At 38.7% G+C, this 18,145-nt stretch overlaps 1 protein-coding gene across 1 annotated transcript; it reads right to left on the bottom strand.

Moving 5' to 3' along the window:
- Positions 1-1,413: 1,413 nt before the first annotated feature.
- Positions 1,414-17,900, bottom strand: DAZL (deleted in azoospermia like). Its single transcript, XM_074866492.1, has 11 exons — positions 17,637-17,900; positions 13,501-13,635; positions 13,145-13,236; positions 11,742-11,793; positions 8,171-8,237; positions 7,720-7,853; positions 6,289-6,366; positions 5,418-5,468; positions 3,025-3,129; positions 2,187-2,285; positions 1,414-1,467 (listed from the first exon to the last, which is right to left on the bottom strand). Exons 1-11 carry the CDS (start codon positions 17,898-17,900, stop codon positions 1,414-1,416), a joined length of 1,131 nt encoding a protein of 376 aa, XP_074722593.1.
- Positions 17,901-18,145: the final 245 nt, after the last annotated feature.

Below are 18,145 nucleotides of genomic sequence, written 5' to 3'. Positions count from 1 at the left end.
GCACAACTCTGCATAAAGTGGCTCAAAACCTATAATCACTTCTATTCTCCCCTTGCCCCCTGAATAAAATTTCATCCAGAACACTCCCAAGAAGCAGTCCTTGAACATTTTCCATGCTGCGGCCATATTCCCTTAGATGTCCAGGTCTGCAACAACTCAGTTCCCTTGTATACGTTTCACTAACATCTACTTCTGGGCAAGTCTTTTCCTAGCCATTACTACTTCTAAGCCTTCTGGAAATTTGCAGCAGAACATGCAATCCTATTCAAACTCATGTATACATCCTCAACAAGAGAGGCATCATTTCCTTTTTTGTCTGAAGAGATTGAGGGGAGTAGGGTAAGAAAAGCAGACTAGGACCCAACATATAAGACTGAATACAGTTCTCAGTTCTTTCAAAACTGCAGCTAGTAACTACAAGAAAACGACGTTTGTTACTACAAAACTGGAATTCTCATACAGGGTAATAAATTTTTAATAGCATCAACAAATCTTTATTATGCTGTAAGTATTTTTCAAGGTAGCTTAAAATTAACTCTAGTATTATATTAGCATGTCACCAGAAATCTGGGAAACCAAGTCAAAATAAAAATTTAATTGTTTCAAATTACATGACTAAAATCTACATAATTATTAAAATAGGCTTACAGATAGTCTCTGATTAACAGTTTGCATGACATTAAGGCATATTTTAAAGGCAGTATTTCCTCACAATTTTAACATACAGGTGTTGCTAAAATTTTTCAAGTAAAAAGTGTACTCTACTGAGTAGCCAATATAGCTAATTACATTCTTGCATCTTAAATTACATATAGGAATTTCAGGATTCTCTTAATTCTTTCCCAAAACTAATAGTGATGCTCACAACTGCAGGTACATAAACTGTCATTTGGGAACATAACCACATTGATTAGGTAGTCTAAAGACAACCAGGACTTAGGGGCTTCAGTTGAGTTACAACTTAATCAGTGGAACAGAAGACATCAAGAGCTCAGTTTTAAAATACAACCTCTTGGGCAAATAACTGCTTCCATTTTTAAACTGCAAGCGGTAGCTGGTCAGTATTAGTCACTTGAATTGTGGTTTAAGAAAAATTAAGTGTAACATACAAACTGTACCTTAAAGCTCAGAAGAAAATCAACATGCATCAAAGTGTTTTTCCTATATAAAAACTCTTTAACATTCCAGTTATCAGCAGAAACATGCAAACAATTAATAAAACCTGCAAGTTTGTCAACTTGTAACTTTAAACTTCAAGCTACTCAAGCAAAAACAACTACCGAAACAGGTAGAACAGGAACACAAACTTCAACTGGAAGCAACTTTTTGAAAAAGGTTATACTGCATATATTGCTCAATTGAACTGTAGTAACATCAAATTAATGAATTTAGATACTTTAAAGTCTTTGTTCATCAAACACTTTTGAGTACTGCTCTTCCTCTTCTGAAGTGATGCGCCTTCCTCTCCTAGATTGAGATAGGAGAAAAGACAGGAAGACAATTTTTTATAGGTAATAATCAGAATAAAGCAACTGAAGTTTCATGAAAAGTATCTCAAGACATTCTGTACTCTAATTTACCCCCCTCCTAAACTGATAAATACAGCTTCTGTATTCCTGTTTCAGAGTATACGTGCCTAGTTCATGTGTCTGTCCTTTTAAAAAACAGTCTTAAATGTAAGATTAATAAACAACAGAAATTAAACATCACTTGGAATGGAATCAGAAACTGCAATTCTACAAAGACTGAATACACACAGCAAAAATATGATGACCTGCTACCAACATGGACTAGTTTATTGGTTAAGGCATAGGCATTTACACAAAGTATGAAGAGCCACCATCCACAGTGGGTACTTAACTGGTGTAAAGATTATTAAAAGGCTCAAACTCAACATCCTCCATCCAAACCAGGGAGTAACCCACTATCCTTTCAACAATTTGTCACCGAGGAAGGATTAGTGAGCCTCATGCTCTTAAATGTCCATGAGTTGACTGTTCAGCAATTTTTTATGCAGTCTTGATTAAATCCACTGAGAGCCGAACCCATACGTCTCAGAGCATGTACAAGAAAAAAATTCAAATGGCATTCCAGATATGAATCCCTTCATCTTTATGATATCCTGCAGGTGAACAAATTGAAGGTCAGCTGTGTTTTAGGGATTTAATTTTGCTTTCACTACATACCTTAAAGTAGTCCTCCTGTGATACAAAGGTGTTCCTCAGGCGGTTCTCAGGATTAAACAGACAGGATACTACTGTTTGTATGCTTTTATCCACAAACTTCTGAAATACATTTACACATCTTCAACAATACTGATTTTCTTAGTTAGCCCACTACTAACAGTGTGGGTGTCACTGTTTACTTTGCATTTGTGATTCCTCTCAACTGCCTTATGTTTCCTGATCTCTTTGTCTTTTTTTTTAATCTTTTAATGTTGGTAACTCATTAACACCCTTAGACGTTACAAGGTAACAGTTCTGACCAGTGACACCTCAGTTCAGTTGTGGAATAGGCTGACAGCTGAAAAAGGAAGTCTCCTTTACAAAATTGAATTCAGAGCAAACTGCTGACCAAACCGGCATCACCTTCCACAAAAGAAAGTGAACAAGGGAATAAAATGTTACCAATTCATATGCTTGAAGCTTAAAATAAATCTGCATATGATAGCAGGCAGCACTACCTAACCAGCTTTTTCAGTACCTGCCAATTTCCCCTGTAATTCTCAGCAGATTAAGTAAAGCCTTGTCACTTAAGAACATTATGGTACTTAATGAAGCAGAACACACATTCTATACAGCCCTCAGCACTACAGACAAGCACTAACAGTTTCAAGAAAACATGAAGCTTCTGAAGTTGTACACATAAATCAGATACAATAGATTGAGCAAACTGGTTAATACAGCAACTGTAACCTTAATTTTTAGGATGCCTGTCAGAAGTCCTCTTCACTGAACCACATATGCAAATTTCTGGGAATAGGATCGACAACAAAAAACATGGAAGTTTTGAGAAAGCACTTACTGTTTGTGGACTGTTGGCAGACGACTGTGTGGGCTCTGGAACAGCACATTCTGTCTGTATAAATTCTGGATCCTCAGTGCAGTGATAGCTCACTGAAGTATAAACCTGTATAATTTTTTTTAACATTGCAGTATTTCAGTAACACTGGGAAAATGCACACAGTTGTGTTGTCACTGGTCCTCACCTACCCATAAGTATGCCAACTTTATCTTCACACTTTTGATAAAGTTTCATGAGTGGGGGAAATACCATATCCTGATCCATTAAGACAGTTCTACTTTCTTCCAAAAAGCATGTGTTGTAACATCTTCTCCCCACTGTAATCACTCTTGAGAGTTAGCTCCCCAACCTACTTCCTCCATGTATGGGTTTTGCCATCAAGCATATTGAGCAATGAAGGCATTCACTGAGAATTTGAGACAACCAGCAGGTAACTTCAAGAAATTAAGCACTAAAATCGAATGAAAGGGAAGCAAAACATCTACTACTGCTGCCCTTCCAAGAAGTTGCTTCTCTCTATACAGTTCCTTTCTCGTTTGAAACTTCCTTCATGCTAATTAACATTTTTCCAAGACGTAAAATGGTCTAGAAAAGCACAAGCCATTTTACAGTTTATTTAAGAAAAACCTCTCCCTACTTCCCTCTGCTTACAGTACAGTGGTAACCCAGTGCAGAGTTTAATTACAATAGCAAAGAGGCTGATAAAGCAGTTACTCTTTATGGAAGCATCCTTCCAGATGCTTCCAGAGAGGATCGGCAGCTTTTACAGCCAATTTTACCAGGATCAACGGCAAGGTTAAGTATTATCACTTTTCAGGGGCAAAACTCCCCCCCCAATTAGTCAGATTTACCCAGACTGGACAGTAGTTTTCGGTTTCTTGCAACACCAGTCTTAAGGATGTTATTTGTGATTATACACAAGGTGTGCCACCTGACACTCTCAAAATCCCTTCAACACCAAAACTGTAATTCCAAGCTGACAATACTGGGAGAGGCAGAAGCCTACGATGTTCACAGACTATTCCTTTCTGAGCACCATCCCAAACCATCAGAAAGGGTATCATATCTGACCTCATCACAGTGGGGACATTCCATTTATGCATGGAAATTGTGATTATCCACCAAACAAATAGGTAGGTATAAAGCAGTAGCCTGAAGGATGAAGTTTCCTATCTCCTTATATGCTTGTCCTCAAAGAATCTGTGAAGAATACTTAGAGTTGCTTAACTGAGATACTTCTAGAAAAGTTCTCTGCTCATATAATCAAGTTTAAAATGTCTAATGAAAACCATGATGCACACCTACTCTAAAAACTCTTTGGCTTGCTACCATTTAATTGTTGTGACATACTGCAGCTCTATCACGTTCATGGATGGTAGTCAACAAAAATTATTTCAAGTCAACACGATAATCAGTTATTTCAGTGACTTCTGAACTCTAATTAGAGTCTGTTTCTGCCCCCATTAAAGAAAAGGTAATTCTCACTAAAAAAATACAGACTCTCCATGAAAACAAAAAGGCTGCTTCTCTGCCAAGAAGCTGAAAGCAAAGTTTAGTTCATGACTGGAAGTGAGCAGAAATAAAGTATTGTTGTAATATGATCAGATGCTTGTGGGCAGCAATATACATGTACAAAGTTCGATTTTCTTCGTTTTTCCCCATTTACCTTTCACAAATTCTACAGACATCTGCTGGGAATTAGCTTGAAAGACTATTGTTCAGAAGAAAATTAAGTATTACAGCTTTTAAACACTTAATAGAAACTGTACTCAATAAATACAAGATATACCCAAAGAACATAAAAATGCCCTAAGATGCAAGTTTAAGTTCCAACACTGAAAGAAATACATAAGATTTTTTCCTCTCTTGTGTAAAGTCACAGAAAGCAAGTGATTTCTTAAGAAGCCATCAGCACCATCTACAGTCTACAGCAGTCTGGCAAGTAATTTAAAAGGCTGTTGAAAGGAGCCAAAAAAATAATCAGTACTTGCAAAGCAGAGTATTTTGAGGCTTTTTAGATTTAAAAAAATCTGGAACAATAAGCAGTAACTTTATACAGATCTTGTAAGTCAGGATTGTGCATCAGATCACCACTTACTTTTACTTCAACTTTATGAAAAACCAATTCCATTCATGTTAAAATTCCAGAATTGTATGACCAGAACACATAGAGTAATGCCATAAAACAGGTAGTTCTGCCAGGCAGCCCCTGAAAAAGCACCATTTCAGTAGGAAATCCTAAACAATTACCTACTCTTGTCAGCAGCTACAGATTTGTATAGACCAGATTACATACAGAACCAGTCAAACAACAGTTTGACTTTTTTTTAAGTATTAAACTGTCAAAACAGTGTGCTAATTGACAAGACAGAAGTTTAACTTTGTAGACTTACCGGAGGCATAACGTAATTTCTTTGCTCCCCAGCAAGCCATTGTGGTTGAACCTTAAACAAGAATTGGACAAGAACTAGCTTTTATTGATTCATTTCCAACACAGACTCTTTAAGAGCCACCATTTATAACATTTCATGTCTGGATTTTTCATTAAACAGTAGAGTCTTCCATCCAGCAAGATAGCTTTTTCATGTGTACCTCACGTAGCGTTCAGCACAAAGTCATCCTTACCACAAATTCAGCTTCCTCCTCCTTCCTCTCCTCATTCCAAGTTTAAAAAAAAAGATTTCCAAAGATCAGGAAAATCAGTGGAATCACAGCAGCAACACTGAAAACATCTCAAACCTGTAGTTACTTCCAGTTACTAAACTACTTCGAGTTTAGTTTCAGTAACAGGACTTCCCCACACATTTCACTTGAGTTCAAAAATCACTATCAGCCAAGTGCCATTTTTAGAGGTCAGGAGCACATCCCCTCTATATACATCCCACATTTACATAGTCTGGTAAGACTCAGTGATTCTGTTTTAAGTAACTAACATCAACTATCTGCAGTATAGCATGTACAAACACAAAGTTCCTTCCCATGAGAAAAAGTACTACTGATCCATGTACTTTTTGCTAATTTGGAAGTTGCCTTATTGTTGCGTATTTAAGAAAAAAATTTAAACTAAAAGTATGCTCAGTTATTCAATAGTTTTCATTGCATTAGAATATCACTAGGTTTTTTTTCTGTGAAGCAGGAGCTGAAGGGAAAAAGAATTCACAGGAAGAGGAACACAGAAAGATCAGGCTCCAGTTAACACTTCATTCCATTCAAGTTTTGTTAAGCATCAAACAACCTTTCTGCTGCTACTAAAGAATTACATACCTGATAGTTGTAGGTTGGCTGATACCCTACAGGAACTTGCTGCTGTATCAATAAAGCTGGTGAACTGTATGGATATGTCTGCGAAGAAAAGTTTTAAAAAATGCAAGATTGAAGCAAGATAAAAAGTATGATATTGTAAAGGTATTTATAAAGCCAGGAGCACATTTTTAGAGGTACGTAGTCACATTATTACTTCAATTCCTCTGTCAGACTAGCTTTATTATTTAAAAGCAACCCTTATAGATTCCCCATTGGGCTTCATAACTTCAGGCACTAAAAAACTCTAGAAGTGGGATTCTGTAGTGTATTACATATCTAAAAATCCCACATCTGCTTGTAGCTGATCTTTTTAAGTAATTTCAGAACTCATCCCATAAACTTTCTAAAGCAGATCTGAAACAGACCAACTACCATGAAGTAATGGACTACAGCCTGAAGATCATCTTCTTGGAGCCAAAGGCAAACTAAGTATTACAATTCTGACAATTTCCAGGCATTTCTTCACTGCAAGCATTTTAACACAATGTTAACCTGGAACCTTCTCAGCTTCTTCAGAGAATACTTAAAGGCACATTCCAGAATCAGTTCCTCCGATGCTATTTCACTCTCCCAATAGACCCAAGAGAATCAGCAACAGTACTACTATCAAGCGCTCTACTTCAGAAAAAATATTTATGCAAGTCACTTTGCTCGTCTTCATTCACTTAATACACAAAACAGAATCACAGCCCTGATGGATTGTCATATCATATAGGGTTAATACAGGAAGAGACCGTAACCTGGAAAGCCGCCTATTCACAGTACAGGACTCAAAACCAGGCCAGAAGTATTCCACCTACACCTCAGTAAGCATGCTTATCTGAAGTACCAATAAAGCGATGTCCTGTAGGTGTACAGTACTGGTCACAGCTGTTTAACAGCAGATGCTTAACACAGTACTCTTACAAAGACACAACAGCAGTTCAGAAACAAGAAGCTGGGGCAGGGGGGCAGTACCACAGCCAACTTCTGATTCCATACATGTTTAAAAAAAATAAATTTTAAAGTTTATGGTTTATTCTGACACAGGGCAGCAGTACATTAAATATCTGGATCCATTTGATTTGTGAAGGGCATCTGTGACAAGTAATAAGAACACTTAAGAACTGTCACATAATTAAATCTTAGCTCCACCTCTCATTCTCAAAATAAAAAATATCTCTGTCTTTGTTTTATAACAAAAGAGATCACATCAATGAATTAATTTTCCAAGGTTGTTGACATTCTTTTAAAGTGGTTTGAAGTCAGATGCTTCTTTTTGGGGAAGGTAATATGAAAACAAGCCGGTATGTTAAGATTGGAGCCTCAAATACATATTCCTGAAGTTGTATGTGCCTGCACCTTCAAAAACATTTAATTATGTTTCAAAATCATTGACATGAACAGTCTTACCTGAACATACTGGGTTACTGGGCTCATTACAGCTGGAGGCTGCACAAGTATCTCTGTATTTTGATTACCCCATACACTATGGAACTGTGGTGCAGGAGGATTGAAGATTAATGGGCTGGGATGCACATAAGAACCTTATTTTAAAGCAAAGAGAAATAAAAAGTATTAAGACATTTTCACATGTATTAGTAATCTGAAATCAAGCTGCAAAAAACCGTGTTTTGACTCTTAAATTTAACTCAACATTAACTGTATTGTACTGTGCTACCAACCTGAGTTATTACCAAAACTGTACACCACACAAGTAGTGAGGTCATAAAACTCAGAACTGAAGTTTAACTGTAATATACATTTCATCAGATTAAAAGGATTTGCAAGGATATTAACGTATAATTAAAAAACACTCTAATATATACTTGTAATATGAAGAAATTTGTTTATATATACTTACGCAAGTTTTGTTGCTTTCTAATTGCTGGCCCCAGTTTCAGCTTTTTGCCGTGGAAGTTGATTTGTGACTGAAAAACAGGTTATTGTGTAAGCTGGGGAATCAGCGAGGTGGGTGGTTGGTTTGATTTGAAAGAGACTATACTCCGCTTCTACAACACAGTATTCTCAACTCGCATACAGGCTCAACAGCCTCCATTCTCCTCTCCCGCCTCAACATCTTACACCTTTTACCTTTAATTTCCTGCAATGCTCTTGGCACTCATTTGCTTACTGACCTTCCAAACCCACTACACACCACTTGCCTCAACAGCAACATGCACTACCAGTAGTTTGCAACTATGTATTAGTAGTGACTGTCAGCCTTCTGGTTTTCTACACAGAGTTCAACTATTCTTGCCTCACTAAGGATATTTATGTAGTGACCATAGTCTAGGTTCCCTTGAAACCCTATCTTCCACTTATCTTCCTTACCACAACCTTCCTAAGAGGCTTCCACGTAACATGTTAGAAGTTGAATACCTAATATTAACGGAAACAGAAGGGTAAGCCCTACTGTTTACCCGCACATTACTGTATTCTCTCTAGAGAAATTCTCACATGCATTCCTTCAGAACATTCAAACACACCGACATTTCAGAACTTTTCTGGCCAAAGCATCTATGTAGCACAGACTAATCAAGAAAGAGTAAGACTGAAGGTTTGCATGTTCCTCAAATACCCAAACCCAGCATCTGAAAGACTTGCAAGACAGGGCTGGAAGCACTCCTCAGTAGTCAGCAAATGCCGGAGACACGTGTCACTTCTCATCCTCCAAGTTCTGCCCAAATGCTAGTTCAGAAGGCAGGATTCCAGACTTTCAATGATCAGTGACTGATTACTGCTTTGCAGCACAGTATCTGGAGCCATAACAAAAGCACAGGAAGAATTTAAAGCACTCTTCCCTCCCTGCAGAAGTTGAATTCTACGTTCTTCAGTGAAACTGCTTAGTTTGAAAACCAGAACATTCACTGACAAACGTAGGTTGAAAGGGCACCACAACATGCTTACACTTCAAGGTCTATTTGGACTGACTGTAGAAGAGGGCCTGTAAGATTTGTTCTCTACAAGAATACAGTTTAAGTCTGAAGTATATAAACCTGCTTTAATACATGGATTTAAGCAGATTAATGTTTGTTCAGGTGCTCAGTAACTTTTCCACACAAAACTCCCAAAATAGAATTCACTTTTGGGTCTGACCTCACATTCTCTGCCAAAATGGTAACTAGAAACACGTTTACCTACCTATGAAGATGTGCATAGCATACATGACACTACCTAAACTAGGTACTGTTACAGTTCAGAGGGCTACATTGATGTTTACAAATGCTTTACACTGAGAAGATTTTTGTCTTACCCCAATTAACACAAGTTTAGTACCAAGTATTAAGATCAGAATTAGATGCAGCTACACAGACTATCTAGATTCTCACATCATGCCTCACACTAAGGACCTGCCTGCTTTAGAAGAAAATACGCAGTCTGTAATTTCAACAGACACCTCAATAAACTTGTTCTCACGTTTCTACTAAAGGAAGTGCTTTGAACAGATAGCAGCAGCTTTATTGTCCAATGTAAAAATAAGCAAAATAAGCAGAAAAATAGTGATATAAAAAAATGTCTTATTTGATCATCTTCTCATACTGATAAAAATAGAATAAGACATGGGTGGAAAAAAGGTGAAACACCCTGACTAGTTTGACAGGTTTGTTTTGGGTTTTTTTAATTGATCCTGCAATCTTACTGTGCCCAGAACCATGCAACCACCTTTTCCACCTGAGCAACAAGAGCTCTCAGAAGATAGACCTCCCCTCAAAGCAGAAGGCAGCTTTCTGTTCTGAACTGCAAACAGGCTCACGCTGGACCAAAGTGCAGTTACAAATGGAATCAGACAAAAAAATACTTTCAGGTTGCACAAAGCTATAGAGCTAGGCAGATAAACACAGGCATCTAGAGTGCTAACCATGGACTCTATTGTGTTCATTTACATAAAAGATTGTGATCACTTACTACAGATAATGTCCAAAATAGTTTAGCAAAGTGATCTCTGCTTATGACTTGAGCTCTAAAATGCAGATTTTCATTCTTTCCCTTTTTCCATCCCCTCCAGAAGTCAACAGCTCTGTAAGACGATTTCTATCTGGACATGATTCTTCCTGACAAGGCAGCAATTATTTACTGCCTGTACACCTGAAATTTGCACTGAAAAAAAAATCCACCATACACCTCCAGGTCTTTCAAGGCCTCTGGTATACAAAGTCACATCAGTGAGTACTATATTAATAGAGATACACTAAGCACTTTTAGTTTTGAAGACGCACAGAAAATCAGCAATGGCGCATGGCTCAAATGACAATGCTACTCAAGAGACCTCTAGAGGTTGCTGCCTCAAAGCAAGCATTCAACACTGATCTAGTACAATAAATCTAACCCATGGTAAAAAAAAAAGGTATTCTCATATAAAGTCTGTTGCTAAGTACACAGCAGTATTTTTGTCAGCTTACCATGAGTTAAAGAAAGCAAGCTTTTTGGCAAGCATCAAGAACCTCCTGCTGAAATTTCACTGCTCTCCACTTTGTTTGAACATGTTCTCTTCCCCTTTAAGGAGCTGGACAGCCAGTAAACACAGCTGAACATATCACAGAACACTAGATTGATGCCTGGCACATTTATCTGGATTTGTCTTTCAGATCTACTCTCCTATTTAAGAGCTTCAGAAGCAAGTGAGAGACTGTTCATCCTTCAGGAACATGGGAGTTTTCTGAAGCAAAGACTTCAGAGGGAAATATTTCAATACATGTTATTTTCAGTTATTGCACTCCATTTGGGGAGAAAGGAAAACAAAAAGCTTTGTCAGTGGCTTGTGACCTGCTCAAGTCTATCAGAGCCAAGTAACAGATTTGATTGCGAGCACTGAGATTTAAAATTTCTCTGATACTGAACTCTAAGAGCAGAAGGGCTGTAACAGTTCTAGCCCTTTACCTCCTGTGTGAGCTACAGGAAAACTGTATGACGTGAACAAGTTGCATCTTACAGTCAAGGAGGCTTAAAAAAAATACTTGCCCTCTGGTAACATCCAAATGCACAAATACTGCAAGAGAGAAACACATACTTCAACTGCTGAGACACAAGTAAAAAAACTAATGCTGTTTTCCATGTTACTGTTATTCCCAACAATAATGCTGACATGTCTTTGTATCTGCCAAAAGCACAAGGGTTCTAGGATGATCATCTGATACAAAAAGCAAGCAGCCAAACATACGCGTGAGGCTTTCAAGCACATAAATGAATGAGAGCGACCAGAAATAGAACAACATGAGACATTCAAGCACACCAAGACTAAAATTAATTTTTTTTTCTTTCTCAATTGAATATACAAAGACTCTACCACACTTCAGTGAATTTGCTTTTTGGGCAGCCCCAGACCTTCCTTGTCTTAATTTACTCTACAGGGTACATAATAATTTGGTTTCCCCTGAACATGTCTCCAACCTTCATATATTAACTTCTTCAGATAATTTAGACAAAGAGCTTACTTCTACTATTTTTTGAACATCCACATTGTCCAGGAAAGATACAAATCCATACCTGAAAAGAAAACACAGGTTATTCAATAATCAGATTTTGATCTGTTAGCTGAATCATTTTGAACAAGATCTGTTAACAGCATATATGGCAGGTACACTATATTGCATGACAGAAGTAGGACATGAATTTATAATTCAGCATGAAAATCTATTTACTGCTAACCAGCAGCATATACTACTGGGCCAGATGAAAGGAACTGAATGCCAGATTCTAGAATAATATGAAACAGAAGGGCTATTCTTCCATTTCAGCTACTCAAAATGAGCACTATTGTTGATATTACTAACCCAAAGTAAAAAAAAAAAACTTTTAAGATCTGAATTATCATCCAATTTTGCATTTAGTACAGAGGTTTGGATGAAGGCAGGCATTACAGGAACATAATACCAGTGGGGGAAGTTATCCTTGAAGAGGTTTTTCAATTTCACTGTCCCCCTAGTTTATCTAGTCTATAAAATTAAGATCATTTCAGAGCATTATAGGAACACAGTTGTGTCAATTAATGGAGTATGCCAATTCATTATCAATACTCAGAACATACACTGCCTAATTGCACATCAGAATTCACCATGAAGACTAGCAAGGGATATGAGGAAATAAAACAGATTTCCAGCTCATGAATTAATACATATGCCTAAGAAAAAACAAGACCTTTTAGGATCTGCTTATAGAATGACAGAAAAGGAACTGGGCTGGAAGGAACATCCTGAGAGTAAAGACTCCTTCTCAAAGCAGGGATAACTTCAAACCTGGAAGAGCTTCCCCAGAACCCAGGGTCCTACACATCCTTATTTAAGTGTTTCACCACAGACAATTAATTGAGAATTCTTCTATATATCCAGTGGGATCTTCCCTTGCTTCAACTTTGTTCACAGTTTCACTCTTCACCCAAATGAGTTTGGTTGTTTTCTCTCTAACTTATCCCTGAGTGTCAGAAGATTGCAGTCCTATTGCCCTGAACAGATCACCTACCACTTCTCTTAACCACCCTCAACTCTCTCCAGGTTGTTGTTGACTACTTTAGCCATCAGAAAAATTCTATGAAACATCTGTCTGCATAAGCATCACACAAGTTTCAAGCTTTGTTTCCACTGGCTAAGTGGCAATAACCCTCTTTTCCCTGAACAGATAAACTGAAGTCAGAAAAATCAGGCTATTCTTTATAAGATTATGGAACAATCTAGACTTACAGGTTTCACAGTGTTAATTTACCACAACAGAAAACTGCAGCTAGCATTAAGGCTTAAGTATGACCAAGTGTGCCTCTAAGTAGTTAGCTGCTCATAACATCTATGACAGAATTACAGCCACCTAGGCAGCAACCTGAAACAACTATTCATGTTCTACTCACCCTCTGGAAACCCCAGTTCGGTCAGTGATTACTTTTACCTCTTTCACAGTACCGTATCTTTCAAAGAAACTCCGAATTTCTGCTTCATTCATCTAAAAGAAACAAAGTCTTAAACTTCTTCAAACACATTCAACTGTAGAACTGATTTAAACCAGCCAGTACCATTTTTTAAATCCATCTTCTACTACCATAAGAACTGAAGTTACTCACCTGTTCCAAAATTCTCTCATGACACTGCAATACCTTAAGATTGGTAAGGATACACATTAAATAAAAAACTCCAGGAGTTAAATTCCCATCTCCTTCCCACTGAAGTGCCCTATACCCATCTTAAGCAATTAGAAGTATATAAATACCTTTATATCAATGCCACCAACAAAGACTGTGTTTGGCATGATTTTTCCTTCTGGCAAAACATATCCTGTACTGGTTGTTGACAAAGGGGTATTGTCCTCTGAGATACCTGCACGCTGAGCCTCCGTGTTTGCCGACTGAAAAATTTAAACACAAATACATATTTAAGTACACTTCAAGATACTAGAATGCCTGCATCTTTCTACAGATATAGCCTGGAAGAGTGAATTTCAACAGCACCTTCCCAATTCCTTAAAGGAAGTACTTGCTGCAAATAGACCATTCATTGGAAAAAAGTTTAAGCAATTATTTTAAGAAGCTTTAAAAATTTAAATCTAGACCTAACCTCAGCTAATTTAAGTAGCCCTGTCTGGCTATATGAAGCTTCATGACCACTGCTGCTACTACCAGACACACAGCAAGAACATCAAAATAATTCATTTCAGAACTTTACTGAATTCCTTTCAGATGTAAGCAAGAAATTAAATTCTTTAAATATACAATTTACTGTAAATTGATTATCCAACAGAACAAATCCCATCGCCTTTCTGGTCAAAAGCTTTGAATACTTGAGATGTGAGTAAGCTTACAAACAGTCTTAAGAGCACAGGTAATGGAGTTAAACTGTAAGTTAGCTACAAGAAGGGAAATGAGACCTTGATGGAACATTCACACTATTCATTTTCTCAGGAAAAAAAGATTTTGTCAATTTAAATACAACAGAAATATAAATAACTACGAAGTTGAGTTGTCTGCACCAAAGCAGAATCTGAAGCATGCAGTTTCTGTGCATGCAGTGCAAAGAACATTATGATTATAGAGCAACTAGTCACAATATGCTTTGCACACCCCTGTTTCAGACACACCCTTTTGGTCCTAAAGCATTTTGAAACAACCTAGGAGTTACGGAATCATTCAGTGCAGAGGAAGATACAATGCTCCCTAAAGAGTAATTCAGTATTTTTTCAGATGAAAAGACCATATACAATTCCATTTCTTGTTCCTGATGCTAGTAAACATCCATTCCATACTCTGCGTAAGGTTTGATGTTTTACAAATGTATTTACGAGAACTAAAATACAACATAAGCAGCATTGGCACCACAAACTCTAGACCCCCATGTCTTCTACTATCTGAATGTTCTAGCAATGTGCCATGCTTTGCCTGGCTGCTAAGAACATAAACTACTCTTGACAAGTTCAGTCACTCATCCCCCTGTACTTTGAAACATTAATAAGCTTTTCTTTACAATTCAACTGGTCTGACATTATCCCCACTTCAGATATTCTGAACTTTGATTTAGTCAAAGTTATCTACTATTTTGAAACCTAATAATTTGCAATAGGTAGCATCCAATTTTTCAATGTAACAATTTTCATGCTTAATGCACATTTGAACTGCAGCTGTGTGTGGTAAGTACTCATTCAAACTGGACACCCAGTAAGGGAATGAGAAAATTACAAGAACCGAATTATACATGTAGCACTTGATTTGCCCAGCAATTAAACAAAGCCAAAAGAGAATTCTGCCCTCCAAATACGATTTCAGTGTGACTGAACCAAATTAACAACACACCATTACTAAAAGCCAGAGAGGGTTTGCCCGCGCCTCCTCTGTACAAGTTCTAACACTTGTCAGTTCAAATTAAGCTGGCTCAAGAAATTTGGCAAGAAGATTAATGTAAAGTGAGCAGTTTTTCACCCAATTAGTATTCTGCTATTGTAGAGAATTCAATCAGCTTACTATTGAATCAGACAAGCACCAGATCCACCTCAGGATCAGTGGATGCAGAAGAGGAAACACAGATGGAGGCAGCTTAGCCTCTTCTGAGAAGCACTAAGCAATAAAGTCACTTCAAAACCAGTTCATGAAGCTATGCCTCCGACAGAATCCGATTCCATCACACCAGATACTGTTGCCTATGCTCAATTTACTTACCAACTATGCTTCCTACTGCAAATTCTCAACAGAAGTTTTAAGTCGATCCTTTCCCTTTATCATCTAAGAACTCCCTCTACCCTCCAGTGAAGCTGGGAGACAGCAACTTCCACTGTTCCATGGTAATAAAGATTGAGTAATACAACATTTCTGCTGTAAACAGAAAGAGGGTAGTTCTCCCCCTTCCCTCCTATTGTACCACAACAGCTCTTCATATCACTATGCAGGGAAATCAATCCTACATTTACATTTCACAGGAGAAAAATTTTGTACTAATTTTCAGACACATCCACTTCTGATCTGAGCTCATTCTGCAGTTAGGTAAATACTTGTGCTAGTATAAGAATTCAACAAGTGCAAAAGCAAAGCAATAGGTGAGAAGACCACTTCTGTGGCTGCACCCCAAGCTAAAGCGCATCTGAACTGAAATCTGAGACTGCAACTCCACAGCAACCTTAAGCCGGCCTAAGGTGGCTTCTACTTCTTTTTTTCTGGATCTGTTCCAGCAAACCAGGCTAAAAGAGAAGTATTCACTTTGCCGTGCAAATTCTCTGGCAACCTAGAACAGGAAACGGCTCACAGCAGAGGCACCCAACAAGTGCCAGAAGCAGCACAAGAAAGTGGGTAGACACGCAGATACTGCTGGTACCCAAGTCATCCATGGCCTCGGCTGCCATGGAAGTGCAGCGTTCGTTTATCACACTAATGACGCAGAACAAAATTTTCAACGAAAATACACTCATTTAATGATTTTACAAAGGAAGCAAACAGGCTACTTAGGCATTCTGACAAATTAGTCAACATCAAAAATAAGCTTTAAGACCTGTTAATACCTTTATTTCTCAGAACTTGAAAAAGAGCTGTTGAAAAATGCACTGTAGTAAAAGTCTTACAGTATGAAAACAGGGAACAAAATCTTTCAAAGTTACTTTTCAAGTCTTCAGTACTACAACGCAAAACTTCTGTCAACTGGAACAGCGTACTGCCCTATCTAAAACCACGTTAATGACACATCGCATTGGTAAAATGTTATTTGACTACCTAATATAGCATTAGGTAAACAATTTACTTCCACATACAGTATGGACAAAGAACTCACACTGCTGCTGAATCAGTGTCCAAATCCTAAGCCACCTAAATTTTTCAAAATCTGGAAAATCATGAACATGATAATTGGCTACCCTGAAACTATAGCATCAGCTGAAGTGACTCAACTCTTCAAAAACACCTTAAGTGGGGTTAATTTGTCTATCCTTCTCAGATAATACCTTTGAAATCAAATTTCTGTATGTTAGGAAACTTAGCGCTTATTCAAAGGTTTTCAGTTTACTGAATTAACAAGTTTTTTTCCTTTCTCTCATCACAAGGTAAATTTAATCAGCTTGCTCTTTTTGCATTATTCCAGCAAGCATCAAGTTTAAATTGATGCCAGGAAACTGGATTAATCTCTTGATTATAGTAGTCATGAGGCTAATCAAGACTTTTGGCAAAAAAAAAAAAAAAAGGTGGAAAAGGCCTACCGTTAGGACCATGTGGTGGAAATACCTAGCTACTCAAGTGGGTTACAAACATCACTCGGTCTTATGCACATCTAAGGAAGGAAAACCTCAATTTTTCTTTCGGTCACAGAAGTCCCCGATTTCTTAGGCTTCTCCCTGTCTTTCCCTGATCTCATACACTCTTTGTTTAAAGGAACTATTAAACTTTTTGGGTTTTAATTTAAGCATTTAAAACTCCTGATATGTCCCGCAGACTACTTTCTGTGCACAAGAATCGGTTACCATGACAGCACACTACCTAAGGAAAGAAAATGTCCGCCGGTACAATGTGCTCTTTCCATTAGGCAGCAGGTGGAGCTCTCAGTCAAGTACTTAAGACGCTCGCACGCTAACAGCTACGACTTACAAGGCTTAACTTTTTTTAAAAATACCCTACTTTTAAAAGGTGTTGCTCAAGTGTCTGGGTTACAGTCGCAAATTCCATTTTGCAAAAAAATTTCTGAAGAAGAAACAGCAACTTGCATGTTGAAGGAGCAACGTGCCAGTTCAGGCAGTAACTCCTACTGACCACACGGAGTCCACAACGCACTACACGAAGTCAGTTTTTTCTGGGAGATTAAAAAAAAAAAAAAAAGCCAAACCACCACAGAGGGTGAACCTCAGGGGAGCGCGACAGGGAGTCGGGGGGGCGGCCGCCTCACGTCCTGCGGGCTTCGCGCCTCGCCACTAGGCGAGGCGCGGGGCAAGGCGGGGTTGACGCCCAAGTGACTCGGGGGACGAGGGACGGGCAGAAGGGGAGGCGCCCCTCTGAGGGCAGTGGAAGCTGTCTGAACGCCCCCGAGACCCGGGGCGAGGGTTCCGACCTGACCCTCACGGCAAGCGGCGACGGGGACAGAAGGTGGGGACGGGGCCGGCCGGCGCCGCTCGGCCAGGCCATGCGCAGAGCGGGAAGAGCCCGGCGCCATGTGGCAGGGCAGGGCCGCCACAAAATGGCCGCTCGTGGTGTGAAGCGCCTCCCGTCGCGAAGTCCTCACCAGACCGTGGCGCCGACGGCTGCGAGCCCTGGCACTTTCCTCCACAAGCCCCGGGCTTTTTAGCTGCGGTATTCCTTCCCTTGGCCTTAATCTCTCACTTCCTCTTAAAACTTTAAAGCCCTATGCTACTAAGAATGGCAGTAACCCTCAGGGGCTCACCCCAGGCAGCGGCGCAC

The sequence above is a fragment of the Strix uralensis genome, chromosome 1, assembly GCF_047716275.1.
Source record: "Strix uralensis isolate ZFMK-TIS-50842 chromosome 1, bStrUra1, whole genome shotgun sequence".
NCBI classification, from domain to species: domain Eukaryota; kingdom Metazoa; phylum Chordata; class Aves; order Strigiformes; family Strigidae; genus Strix; species Strix uralensis.
Note: the sequence above shows the minus strand (reverse complement) of the source record. Positions and strands in the feature narration are given on the sequence as shown.

Coding starts and splice junctions, on each gene's coding strand:
- DAZL (XM_074866492.1), bottom strand. CDS start 17,900: ATGGCGCCGGGCTCTTCCCGCTCTGCGCATGGCCTGGCCGAGCGGCGC. Junction 13,636..17,636: donor AGGCGCGAAGCCCGCAGGAC/GTGAGGCGGCCG, acceptor TAAATTTTTCAG/TCGGCAAACACGGAGGCTCA. Junction 6,367..7,719: donor CAGTAACCCAGTATGTTCAG/GTAAGACTGTTC, acceptor TTTTCTTCGCAG/ACATATCCATACAGTTCACC.